The sequence below is a fragment of the Lagenorhynchus albirostris genome, chromosome 8, assembly GCF_949774975.1.
Source record: "Lagenorhynchus albirostris chromosome 8, mLagAlb1.1, whole genome shotgun sequence".
NCBI classification, from domain to species: domain Eukaryota; kingdom Metazoa; phylum Chordata; class Mammalia; order Artiodactyla; family Delphinidae; genus Lagenorhynchus; species Lagenorhynchus albirostris.
This window is the reverse complement of record NC_083102.1, coordinates 96,768,359-96,782,210: the sequence shown is the minus strand read 5'-3', so window position 1 is coordinate 96,782,210 and position 13,852 is coordinate 96,768,359. Positions and strand designations below refer to the sequence as shown.

The 13,852-nt window shown below is 45.4% G+C and overlaps 1 protein-coding gene across 1 annotated transcript; it reads right to left on the bottom strand.

Moving 5' to 3' along the window:
* Positions 1 to 10,230: 10,230 nt before the first annotated feature.
* On the bottom strand, positions 10,231 to 13,852 carry PPIA (peptidylprolyl isomerase A). The gene is made up of 5 exons (XM_060157418.1): positions 13,753 to 13,852; positions 11,629 to 11,659; positions 11,452 to 11,540; positions 10,914 to 11,086; positions 10,231 to 10,392 (listed from the first exon to the last, which is right to left on the bottom strand). The coding sequence occupies exons 1-5, from the start codon at positions 13,819 to 13,821 to the stop codon at positions 10,260 to 10,262; spliced, it is 495 nt and encodes a 164-aa protein (XP_060013401.1). The 5' UTR covers positions 13,822 to 13,852; the 3' UTR covers positions 10,231 to 10,259.

Below are 13,852 nucleotides of genomic sequence, written 5' to 3'. Positions count from 1 at the left end.
TTGAAGAAGCTTCTATATTGAAAGGATCTACGATTATCCATGTGTGAAGTTTTAGTAGTTTTTAGAAACCAAAGAAGCAATAGAAAAGAAGGCAAAATAACCTATCAGAGAATAGGGTCTTTTACTAGAGTTTTCTAGATAATTGCTTCAAATATCTGTTTCCTTTTGGTAGTGTAATTATTTGTTTCCTACTGTGTTCCCAGGATTGTATTTTTGTTTTCTGATGGAAAAAAAATAGAACAACTGGGCCATGTGCTCTGGGGCCTCACCCCCACATTTGGTCCATCTTGCTTCACCTATACACCCCTTCCTCCCACTGGCTTTTTTTAAAGCATGTCCCAGCCATCATATTGCACCTGTAATACTTTAATAGGTAACTCTAAAAGAAAGCTTTAAAAAGAAGGCTTTTTATATTTAAACAAGACAGTACCTCATTGTGGTTTTGATTTGCATTTCCCTGATGATTAGTGATGCTGAGCATCATTCCATGTACCTGTTGTCCATCTGTATGTCTTAGAACAAATGTCTATTCAGATCCTCTGTCCATTTTTTTTTTATAAATTTATTTACTTATTTTTGGCTGCGTTGGGTCTTTGTTGCTGCGCGCGGGCTTTCTCTAGTTACGGTGAGTGGGGTGCTACTCTTCTCTGCAGTGCACAGGCTTCTCATTGCGGTGGCTTCTCTTGTTGCGGAGCACGTGCTCTAGGCACTCAGGCTTCAGTAGTTGTGGTGCACGGGCTTAGTTGCTCCACAGCATGTGGAATCTTCCCGGACCAGGGCTCGAACCCATGTCCCCTGCGTTGGCAGGCGGATTCTTAACCACTGCGCCACCAGGGAAACCCTCTGTCCATTTTTAATTGGATTTTTTTTTTTTTGCTACTGAGTCATATGAGTTATTTTTATATATTTTGGGTATTAACCCCCTATGAGATACATGATTTTCAAATATTTTCTCCCACTCCGTAGGTTGCCTTTTTTTCTTCTTTTTTAGTTATTTGTTTGGCTGCATCAGGTCTTATTTGCAGCACACGGGATCTTTTGTTTTAGCGCGTGGGCTTCTCTGTAGTTGTGGTGTGTGGGCTCAGTAGTTGCGGCACACGGGGCTCTCTAGTTGTGGCACACAGGCTCTAGATCCCACAGGCCTAGTTGCCCCGCGGCATGTGGGATCCTAGTTCCCCAACCAGGAATCGAACCTGTGTCCCCTGCATTGGAAGGCAGACTCCTAACCCCTGGACCACCAGGGAAGTCCCCGTAGGTTGCCTTTTTATTCTTTTGATAGTACGATGGTCTTTTTTTGACATTTTATTATGAAAAAATTTTAATATGCAGAAAAGTTAACTATACAGTGAATAATTCTTAACACCTACCACCTAGATTCTACAATTAATATTTTACTATATTTGTTTTATAACAACTATTCGTCTGTGAGATGGCCCTCATTTGCCTGCTGTTTTTATTCTCTGCTTGTCCAGTTATTTCTTGTTAGAGAAGTTCTTAGACCAGATCATGTTGTTCATTATATTAGATGATTGAGGGACTTCACTGGTGGCACAGTGGATAAGAATCCGCCTGCCAATGCAGGGGACATGGGTATGAGCCCTGGTCCGGGAAGATCCCACGTGCCGCGGAACAACTAAGCCCGTGCACCACAACTACTGAGCCTGCGCTCTACAGCCCGCGAGCCACAACTACTGAACCTGTGCCGCTACTGAAGCCCACACGCCTAGAGCCCATGCTCTGCACAAGAGAAGCCACCACAATGAGAAGCCCACACACTGCAGTGAAGACCTAATGCAGCCAAAATTCATTAATGATTATTTTTTAATTAAAAAATAAATTGCGGTCTCCACTCGGGAGGCTCATAGCCTAAGTGGGGGGACAGAGGTGGACACAGAAGTTTCTGAGTGGGGCTTCTTTGGTGGCGCAGCGGTTAAGAATCCGCCTGTCAATACAGGGGACACGGGTTTTAGCCCTGGTCCAGGAAGATCTGCAGAGCATCTAAGCCCATGCGCCACAACTACTGAAGCCCGCACACCTAGAGCCTGTGCTCCACAACGAGAAGCCACCACAATGAGAAGCCTGCACACCGCCACAAAGAGTACCCCCTGCTCACCACAACTAGAAAAGCCTGCGCACAGTAACGGAGACCCAATGCAGCCAAAAATAAATAATTTTTTTTTTTTTAATGCTCAGCAAAATGCATTAAAAGAAAAAGAGGAGCCTAGTACCTAGAGAAGACTTGTGGTTGCCAAGGGGGAGGGGGTTGGCAGATGTAAACTGGTATATACAGAATGGATGAGCAGCAAGGTCCTACTCTATAGCACAGAGAACTATATTCAGTATCCTATGATAAACCATAATGGAAAAGGATATTTTTTAAAAGGTGCATATATGTGTAACCGCATCACTTTGCTGTATGGTAGGAATTAACATTGTAAATCAACTATAGTTCAATTAAAAAAAAAGCATGGTAGCCACATGGAGGACAAGGTGAAGGGGAAGAGAGCTTAGGATCGACAACCCAAGAATGAAGGGAGCTGGGTCTGGATAGACACCCCGTATTCTACTCCAGAGAAAGGGGACGGCCTTCACCAGCTCAGCCAAAGAGGCAGGGCCTCACGGAAGAGCCTCTTGAAGGCAGCACGTTAGAACCATTTGCCATAACCAGGAGTGCTGCCGCCAGAGCAGTCAAGGCTTTGGGAGGACCCTGGGCCCTGTGGCCTTGACCCAGGAGGAGGTCCCCAGAGTCACGGCTTAGTCTAAAAATTTGCTGCCAGAGGGCAAAGGGAGCCATTTAAAATTCACAAGCTGTTGGAATAAACCCCAGTCAGTTCCTGTCTTCCCTATCCGTCATCCTTCCTTAGGTGTGAAGAGGAGAAAATAAGACTTCCTGTCTCTCCAGCCCAGCCTGAGATGGTCACTCACATTTATCTGCCTTTCTACAAGGTCATCGATCTGTTCTTCTAAAAGCTCATTGGTCTGAATTCCGTAAGGTTATTGATCCGTCCTCTGCAAGGTCACTGATCCATCCTCTCCCAGGCGGCTGACTACACCAGCACACCTGGTGCTCAGCTTCCTCCCAGTTGATGCCAGAGGCTGTGCTGTGCACTCCTCTGCTCTCATGGGGAGCTGGTTCCGGAGCTGGTGTAGCATCAAAACCCTGTGCAGCTTTCACGGCTCTACCTTTTCTAATATTTATTAACCCAAACAAATGTACAACAAGAGGGCTTTTGACGCCAGCCTCTCCAGCACATTTGCTTCCTCTGCTGCCTCTTTGACTCTTCCAGCCAGCCCTCTGCAGGAGTGGCGAGCAGTGTTCTTCCATAAAATGTCAAACTTTAATATCCGGGGGTACCTAAACGGGAGTTAGTCCTGTGACTGGTATATGTGCACTACTTCCTCTCGACGTGTTTCATGTGCATCATGGGAAGTGACTAATAAACTGAAGCTGTTCACATACTGAGTGCAGTTGGCTCTTACACAGTGAGACTGATTCTTCATTCTTTTGCATCACTAACCATCGCTGGGGCTGGTTTCTGGACCCCTGGTGCAGCCCCACCCTTGAGCTGCAGGCTCACCTGGATCTGAGCCCCCAGGGCCGGTCCTCTGCCCTCCTCCCTCCCTTTGGGGCCCAGAACAGAGGTCCCCAGTCACTCACCTTTGCTCTCCTCCCAGAACACCACTGATTTCAGGCCCGTCCAGACTGGGGGCGCCTCAGGCCAGCGCTGGAAATGGCCAGGAACGCCTGATGGACTCGAGGGGGTGGCGAGGGGTGGGTTGGGGGCCAGTGTGGCAGCAGAGTCACAGTAAGCAGCCAGTAACTTCGGCTCGAAGTAGATGTAGGTGGCAAACCCAGGTAAGCTGAGGTTTCAGAACGGGTCTCCCTCGAATCCTATGTGCTTCTAACACCAGCAATACCGCCCCACCAACTAGTGTGGGATTTCAGGGGCCCAATTCACATCCAAAATGTTTCATCAGTAGTTGTGGCTCACGGGCTTAGTAGCTCCACAGCATGTGGGATCTTCCCAGACCAGGGCTCGAACCTGTGTCCCCTGCATTGGCAGGCAGATTCTTAACCACTGTACCACCAGGGAAGCCCACAAATTCCTTTTTAAGAAATGAGTTGCTGACGCAGCTATAAAACATCTGGCAGAAGGTAGGTCGTAGTCTGCATTATATGAAAGGCAACCCAGACATGAAGGAGACATGGCCTTACAAGAAAACAACAGACAAATCGGAGAGTCTTTTCTAAGGGAAAATAATATGCTTAAGATAGATATGTGTCAGAATTATTTTTTTAATATTTATTTTTATTTCTATTTATTATTTATTTAGGCTGTGCCAGGTCTTCGTTGTAGCACTCGGGATCTTAGGTGAAGCATGGGGACTTCTTAGTTGCAGCATGCGAACTCAGTTGCAGCATGCATGCGGGATCTAATTCCCAGACCAGGGGTCGGGGGGGCACAGAGTCTTACCCACTGGACCACCAGGGAAGTCTCCCAAATTATTTTTAACCAATACTTTTCAATTCATCACCTTCAGTCCTGACTGCCAGGAGAGACTTCTGCTGTATAAACGGGTGGACAGTCACCCCTCTGCAGACAACTTAACATCTGATTGAAAGGTTGACCAACATGAACAAGAAGGGAATTGCCTGGCAGTCCAGTGGTTAGGACTCCGCGCTTCTACTGCAGTGGGCATGCGTTCAATCTGAATCCTGCAAGCCACGCAGCGTTGCCAAAAATAAAGTATGTCTTATTTTACCCATATAATCAGGAATGATTTCTAGTTTTTGTTTTAGAAAAAGTAATTTTTTGAGCAATATCGTTATTTTTTATTGTTTTTTGTTATTCTCTACTAAATTTTATATTTTAAATTTTTATTGAAATATTGCTGATTTACAATTTTGTGTCAGTTTCAGGTTTACAGCAAAGAGACTGTCATATATATATATATATATATATATATATATACTTTTTTAGATTCTTTTCCATTATAGGTTATTACAAGATATTGAAAACAGTAAGTCCTTGTTGGTTATCTACTCCATATATAGTAGTGTGTATATTATGATCCCAAACTCCTAATTTATCCCTCTCCCACCCTTTCCCCTTTGGTAACCGGAAGTTTGTTTTCTATGTGAGTCTATTTCTGTTTTATAAATAAGTTCATTTGTATCATTTTTTACATTCTACATATAAGTGATGTCATGTGATATCTGTCTTTGTCTGACTTACTTCACTCAGTATGATAATCCACCCATGTTGCTGCAAATGGCATTATTTCATTCTTTTTATGGCTGAGTAGTATTCTACTGTGTATATATACCACATCTTCTTTATATATTAACCTGTCGATGGACACTTAGGTAATATCTTTTTTCTTTTAAAGTAAATTGTTTTATTTTATTTATTCATTTTTTTGGCCGCACCGTGCAGCATGCAGGACCTTAGTTCCCTGACCAGGGATCGAACCCACGCACCCTGCATTGGGAGCGTGGAGTCTTAACCACTGGACCACCAGGGACGTCCCAGTAATATCTTTCTTATATTAAGCATTTTGAAGTGAGCCAAATACAGTCATCCCTCAGAATCCATGGGGGATTTGTTCCAGGACCCCTTGGATATCCAAATCCACAGGATGCTCAAGTCCTTTATACAAAATGGTGTAGCATTTGCACACAACATTGGAACACACTCCCAGATACTTTAACCCATCTCTAGATTACTTATGATACATAATACAATGTAAATGCTATGTATATAGTTGCAGAAACAATGTAAATGCTGTGTGAATAGTTGCCAGTGCATGGCAAATTCAAGTTTTGCTTTCTGGAATTTTTTTTCCCCAGTATTTCTGATCCATGGTTGGCTGAATCTGTGGAGGCAGAACCTGTGGATATGGAAGACCAACTGTACTATTGATTCATTTTAGAATGTATGTTTTTAAAATTTTAAATATTTAATACAAGTAAAAGGGATGTGTGGTGACAAAGTCCTCTCTGCCCACAGGCCTTCACCCCTCTACCCAGACACACCCACTGGGAAACATTTCTCTGTATCCTCCCAAGGGTATGTACAAGCACAAAGATACACTTCATTCTGCTTTTTACAAAAACTGTAGCATGTGTTATATTGTGTTCTACTGCTCTTTGTTGTTTTCAAATAAAAGTCTAGCTGAGGCTATTTTGGAGATGCACTACCTTGTTCTTTTAAATTTATTTATTTATTTTTGGCTGCATTGGGTCTTCGTTGCTGCGCGTGGGCTTTCTCTAGCTGCGCTGAGTGGGGGCCACTCTTTGTTGCGGTGCGTGGGCTTCTCATTGCCGTGGCTTCTCTTGTTGCAGAGCACAGGCTCTAGGCTCACAGACTTCAGTAGTTGTGGCACGCAGGCTCAGTAGTTGTGGGGGGGCCCCAGGTTCAATCCCTGGTCTGGGAACTAGATCCCACATGCATGCTGCAACTGAGTCCACATGCTGCAACTAAGAAGTCCCCATGCTTCAACTAAGATCCCGAGTGCTGCAACTAAGACCCGGCACAGCCAAAATAAATAAATAAATATTTAAAAAATAATTGACACATATATATCTTAAGCATATTATTTTTCCTTACAAAAGACTCTCCGATTTGTCTATTGTTTTCTTGTAAGGCCATGTCTCCTTCATGTCTGAGTTGCCTTTCATATAATGCAGAATACTACCTACCTTCTGCCAGATGTTTTATAGCTGCCACAGCAACTCATTTAATTTCTTCCCACTGCACCACCAGGGAAGTCCCTACTTTGTTCTTTTAACAGCTGCATCCTAACTCATTACGTCAGTGATTTTTAGCCAGGAGGCACTTTGGAAATCTGTGGGCCTCTGACAGTGGATGGGGGCAATGCTGGACATGTTATAATGCCTGAGACTGCCCCACTGACTTCCAAACGTCTGGCCAGATGTTAGTGTATGCGAAAAACTCATTTATAATTATGTAAGTCTAAAGTCCATTTTACATATTAACATGAAGGGTTTGGTTTCGGGCTGCTGAAAAATCTGAATATCCGTGGCACTTCCGAGGCCTCCAACTGCTGTGTAATGGAAGGGATGCTGTGTAATGGAAGGGAAGCATAAACTTCAGAAGGGCTTAAAGGCTACTGGAATCATGTCAAAGAGCCACAGAGGTCAACTTAGAGGGGCTTGTACTAGCCAAATTTGGGATGATTTGAGCATCAAAAACAATGAGTGCAGGGACTTCCCTGGTGGTCCAGAGGTTAAGACTACGAGCTCCCAATGCAGGGGGCCAGGGTTTGATCCCTGGTCAGGGAGGTAGATCCCACATGCCGCAACCAAGTCCCAGCACAGCCAAGTAAATAAATATAAAAAATAATGAGTGCAATTGTTCGTAACACGTTTAATGAAAATCCACAGTGGTAGGAGGAGGGAGAGAGAGATTAGAAGATTACTCAATTTTTCTCAACTACAGAGTAATTGACTCAGGGGAATTCCCTGGTGGTCCAGTGGTTAGGACTCCTCACTCACAGGTTCAGTCCTCGATCAGGGAACTTGGACCTTGTAAGCCACGTGGCATGGCCAAAATTATTTTTTAAAAATTGATTCAGGTGAAGATCATTAACTGATGCTAAAAGAAAATAATCAGGTGAAAGGTCTGGGAGCAGGGTCTTCACACATCCCACAGGTTACCTACTCAGCAGAAAGAATATAAAGTACCTTTCCAGTGGAGCAGTCAGACCTCCTGTTGAGTCAGCATGAGATCATATGCTATCTGACAACAGGATTAAGTGCATATAGCATCACCTACAACGCCTTCCTGCATAAAATGTTGAACATGTGTCCATTCAAGCTTCTCTGCCTAATTTCCAGTTTACAGAAAATACAAGAGCCAGAGGAACAAGCAAGTAACACGGAATGGAGACCTTAGGTAGCTCCAAAATCAGGGACATTCGACGAAGTCAATGTCCTGGACTGTTTAAGGAGTTGATGTCAAAAAAAAAAAAAAAAAGGCAAGAGGCCAAGACCACACAGTGTAGGACTCAATTTATATGAAATGTCCAGAAAAGGTAAATCTAGAGACAGAAAGCCAACTTGTAGTTGCCAGGGACTGGGAGTGAAAGCAGAAGGGACTGCAAATGGGCACAGGGTCTTCCTGGTGTGGTGGATTACGGTGATGGTTGCACAACTCAGTAAATTCACTAAAATTATTGTACTCTTAAAATGGTTGAATTTTATGGTGTATAAATTATCTCAATAGGCCTTTTTTTAACATTAATAGAAATTACAATATGTTAAAAAGTGGAAGGACTGTTCTAGATTGAGACAAAAGAGACCTAACAATCAAATAGTGTGTGAACCTAGGTTGGATCCTTGGGGGCAGTGGGGGGGGTGTGTGGGCGGGAGAGCACATTATTAAATACATTGATTGTATGTAAATCATACCTTAATAAAGCTGATTTTAAAAACACCTCTAGGGACTTCCCTGGTGGCACAGTGGTTAAGAATCTGCCTGCCAATGCAGAGGGCCACGGGTCCAAGCCCTGGGCCGGTAAGATCCCACATGCCGCGGAGCAACTAAGCCCGTGCACCACAACTACCGAGCCCGGGCACCTAGAGCCCATGCTCCACAACAAAAGAAGCCACGGCAATGAGAACTCCGCACACCACAAGAAAGACCCAACGCAGCCAAAAATAAAACCACCTCCGGAACCAGTGGGGGAAATCTGAATAAGGACCGTACACTGCAGGTTGTATGGATTTTGCTTATTTTCTGAGGTGTGCTAAAGCAACTGGGTGAGCCCTACCTTATTGGATACGTGGCTGGCCCTCTCTGGAAGCAGCAGCTCTTGTGCTCAGGGAAGCTGAGGCCACACTGTAATCGATTCTGCTCACCTTGCCTTGTCCTGGAGGCCTTCATAACGTAGCAGCCACTTACCCTTCCAAAACTAAACAGTATGGGGCTGCCCTGGTGGCGCAGTGGTTGCAAGTCCGCCTGCCAATGCAGGGGACACAGGTTCACGTCCCGGTCCGGGAGAATCCTACATGCCACGGAGCGGCTGGGCCCATGAGCCATGGCCGCTGAGCCTGCGCGTCCGGAGCCTGCGCTCCGCAACCGGAAAGGCCACAGCAGTGAGAAGCCCGCGTACTGCAAAAAAACAAAAAAAACCTAAACAGTCTGTTTTTAGGGACACACATAGGTGATAGAGTGATAAACACAAAATCAGTGACCTCAAAAAAAAAAAAAGGGCCTCTTGGGAGGGACAGAGTATGCAACTGGGGAGGCCTCCCAAGGGGAGTTCTTGATCTTAAAGGAAACCATGTTCACGAACATAAAGACCTCAACTGGACCAGATTATGGCTCAGATTACCAGGTCTGCACAATGGAATGAGAAGACCTCAAATGACCATGACGGCCTCTACAACTAGCCAGGGAGAAGTTCCCTCATCTATAGACAGTTACCTGGTCACCAGTTGGTCTGGAGCAAGGCAGAGCCAGATGCCTTCTGCAGGTAGACTGTACCACACCAGGTCTGCCTGCCTTTCTCTAGCGGACTGAACTTCACAATTAAGCTGTCATAAGCCCTGTACTCTGCATCTACATTCTCAAACAGCTAGAGATCCCAAGAACATGGTCCAAAGACCCCTCCCCACAGAGGCTAAAGCTTGACATATTTCCCTCAAGGAGGGCCACCACAGAATACGCTCAAATTAAGCTTTGTTAAAATTAGCTGATTTTCAATTTGTTATAGTAATTTTGATGGATAACCCTAAATGTGCCAAGTGAGAATTTTCCACTGTCATCCTTAAAGGAGTACTGTTCCAACATGGTCACAATCTTGAAGTTCCACCTTTTTTCCCTGCCTGAGCCTACATCTTCCGTATTCCACTCACAGCTTGCCCTTGGGATACTCGATCAGCAAAACTTTATTCTTGGATCAGGGAAGCAAAAAAACAAGATACTTTTAAACAAACACAGCAACTGTTGTCTTAGAAGTAACGTGTTGCTGCTTAAAAATGAAATCTACATCAATACCCTAACCAAACAAGGACAGACAACGGTTGTTTAGTCTTTATTTCATAACCATAAACTTAACTTTGCAATTCAGCTAAACTTGGAGGGGAATAAGGAAAATATGGAACCCAAAGAAGTGCAATGAGAGCACAAAGATTATAGTATATTTGGAGCAGATGGGGATGAAGGGGTGCTCTCCTGAGCTACAGAAGGAATGGTCTGGTGGTTAAGATAAAACACAAGTCAAATTTATTATTAGATTTGTCCACAGTCAGCAATGGTGATCTTCTTGCTGGTCTTGCCATTCCTGGAACCAAAGCGCTCCATGGCTTCCACAATATTCATGCCCTCTTTCACCTTGCCAAAGACCACATGCTTGCCATCCAACCTGGAAACAGAAGAATAAACATTACTACCTCCGATCTGCAGGTAGTAATGAAATAGAGAGAAATAAGCAGCCTGCATTGTGCATTGAGATAAGAACAGTGTCCCACAAATCAATATAGCATACCCAAGCAAGAGAAGACCAGAAGAGTGGTTTATCCAGCTTTTAGCACTAGCTAACGCCGACTAGTTAAATACTGGAAACATTTTATCCTTTTACCTAAAAAAAAAAGTGTCAACACCAGATTACTTTAAGCCAGTCTAAAAAAGGTGGTCTCCAAGAGTCTCTAATCACTGTTAATCCTAATTTTAGAATGGACCCCTAAAAAAGAGCCAACAAATCACATGCTAATTAGATGAAAGCACCACTCTTAAATTCAACTACTCAACAAAGTGCCCTGTTTTGCTATTAGAGTATCTCACTTTCTATAGTGCACTATCTAAATTTGTGACTATTCATGCCCTTCTACTACTTTAGAGCAGGAACAGCAGGGAAAGGTTGCCTTTGCTATGTTCTGCTCTTACCACTCAGTCTTGGCAGTGCAGATGAAAAACTGGGAACCGTTTGTGTTGGGGCCAGCATTTGCCATGGACAAGATGCCAGGACCCGTATGCTTCAGGAGGAAATTCTCATCATCAAATTTCTCCCCATAAATGGACTTGCCACCAGTGCCATTATGGCGTGTGAAGTCACCACCCTGTGAACATAAAAGAGGAACCTGTCACTTTTGGCAACACAGCTGGAAAACATGCCAAGTCTGCAAGGTTCAAACTTTAAAACTCAAGTTTAAACTAATTAAAAGGGTCAAGTGGAACCAAAATGGTAGAATTAACATTTTAGTTCATATATGCACTTAAAAAAAAAAACATTTGTTTATTACAGACCACAGCAATTTAGATGGCATGGTATCAGTGCAAAATTGTCAAATAGACAAATGTAACAGAAAACAAAGTATAAAAGTAGACTGGCACCAATGCAGACAGACCATATGTGCACATCCTGAAATGTTCTGGCTCAATCCCAAATTAAGAGAACCCAAATCAGTATCAGTAAATTTCATACCTGGCACATAAATCCCGGAATTATTCTGTGAAAGCAGGAACCTTTATAACCAAAGCCTTTCTCCCCAGTGCTCAGAGCACGGAAGTTTTCTGTTAAAATAAAGTGTATATGTATATAGACACAACAGTTAAAATCAGAATACCTTTGTTAAACATTTAAAAAAGAAATAAAACTAACCTGCTGTCTTTGGAACTTTGTCTGCAAACAGCTGTAAGAGAAAATGACAGTTAATGAAAAACATCTGCTTACATATTTTGTTGCTTAGTACCCTTGTCTTTAGGGGCCTCTGAATCATAAATTCATTTTCTCACTAGAAGAGAATGCTTCTTCAGTAATTACTTTGAATCCCAAATAAGAACGGCTCCTGACAGCCTTAAGGTCCTGCGGGGTTGGGTTAGCAACATGACACCCAAAGACATGCCAAAACTCCAGAACCAGGAATGACTCAGATAGTGTGAGGCTTCTAAAAAGTGACTTAAAACTTTTATGTGTATCACACCTACTTCTAAACAGATAGATGGTCTCTCAAAGGTACATCACCTCCCCCAACTTCAACTTGAACCTAAAGACAAGAACTTTCAAGAATAGCAAGTACTCCTGCAAGATCAGGGAGTAAATAGCTGTAATTTTAGTCACTGGTAATGAAAATGCTACTACCTCCAATCTGTTAACATAGCTTTATGGATTGGATGAGCAGTCACTTCTTGGTTTCCAGGTCCCTTACCTAGTAGTGGGGTAAAAAATAAAGATTGGTTTCTAGTACAACTGCTTCGAACCTTTCCTGCATATATCAAACATTTTGGCTAAAAAAGCTTAAATACCATAGAAAACGCAAGCCCTTGCAATAAAGACAGTTTAAAGTACTTAATGAACTATTCCACAGATCCGTGACTTAAATCATCTACTGAAATCCCTGGATGTTTCTTAGAAGACTTACTATTTAGCTTCTAAGTACTGTATATAAAACATACGGTCTCTTAAGTATTAACGTGTCTCCAACCCTCGTACTAACTCGTTTCCCTTTTAGACCCTTACTAAAGTTAAAGCTCGCAGTGGCAGTTCCACCTCCATTCTCACCAAGGGATCTGTCAGAGCGCCTATCTCATTTCCATTAAGCCCTCTGGCTAACCTGAGACACACATGCTACAAAGAGTTAGGCTCAGGCCAAGTTTCCACGTGGCCCCTGGCCAATTATCAGCTGACTTCGGATAAAGGTGGAGTATACATCTACTGGATGTAATATTTCTCCAGTTTTTACGTCAGGGCAAGTTTCCACATGGGCCCTTATCAATTCTTAGCTCTGAATACAGTGAGAGTGGGCTACAGACTGATCTGCATGGGGGGCTATCTAAGCTTGGGCGGAGATCCTACAACCTGATCACTGGCGGCTCTTTGAGAAGTGGTCAAAGAGGATAAAACCACTTAGGGCTACACCCCAAGACCTACCATGCTGGGTTAACTGGAACGGAATCCCATTTACCGTTTGAAGAGCCCGCCGACTTACTTAGCTACCCTGCTGTGATTACAAACTGATTAAGAAGTACCCGTAACACGCCTGAACTAATTAGGAAACCAGCGCAGAAGGCCTGCCGCTCTGCCGGTCTCGACTAGCCTGTTCTGCGCGGGGACGACCGGGAGGGGCCCGGGCGCCTCCCACCCGCCGTCACCGCAGCGGAAGGCGGGCCTCGGCGCCAGCGGAGGGAAGGCGGCCGGCACATTTCCGCTCGGGGTGGGGGCGGGGAGGGGCCTCTCTCTACATCAACCTCGCGATTTTAAAACACCCGGGGAAGCCCTCGAGCCGGCCGACCCCACACCCTTATTATAACCCAACCCTGAACTAGCAAGCGTCCTTCGGGACAACGGATGGGCTGCTATCCCCACCGGCCCTGGCGCGCCCGGCGCGGGAAAAGGCAGCCTTCAGGTGCGGCCGCCGCGTCGGCTCGAAGAAAGCGGCTTCCGAGTCCTCGAGGGCGGCCCCGAGAAGGTCGCGGCTGCCCAGGGCCGGCGCCCGCCTTCCGTCTGGGGCGTTGCCGACCCTCAGGGCCCCGCGATCCCACGCGGCGGCCAACGGCTCGCGGCCCGAGCACGTGCGCGGCCGGAAGGGCGCGGCCGCGCCTCCCCCGCCCGCCCCGCCCGCCCCGCCTTTGTCTACCCGCCGCCCCCGGCCTCCCAAAATGGCCCCTCGTCAGGAAATGGCGCCGCGCCGCCCGCGTTCCTCAGGCGGGGCGCCCGCACCCAGCCCCTCGGCCTCCCCCCCGCCGCCCGCTCAGGCCCACCCGGCGCGCCGCCGCCCGCCCCAACCTCGAAGGAGACGCGGCCCAAGGGCTCGCCGTCGACGGCGATGTCAAAGAACACGGTAGGGTTGACCATGGTTGGGCTGCGCGGGAAGTTCCGATGTGGC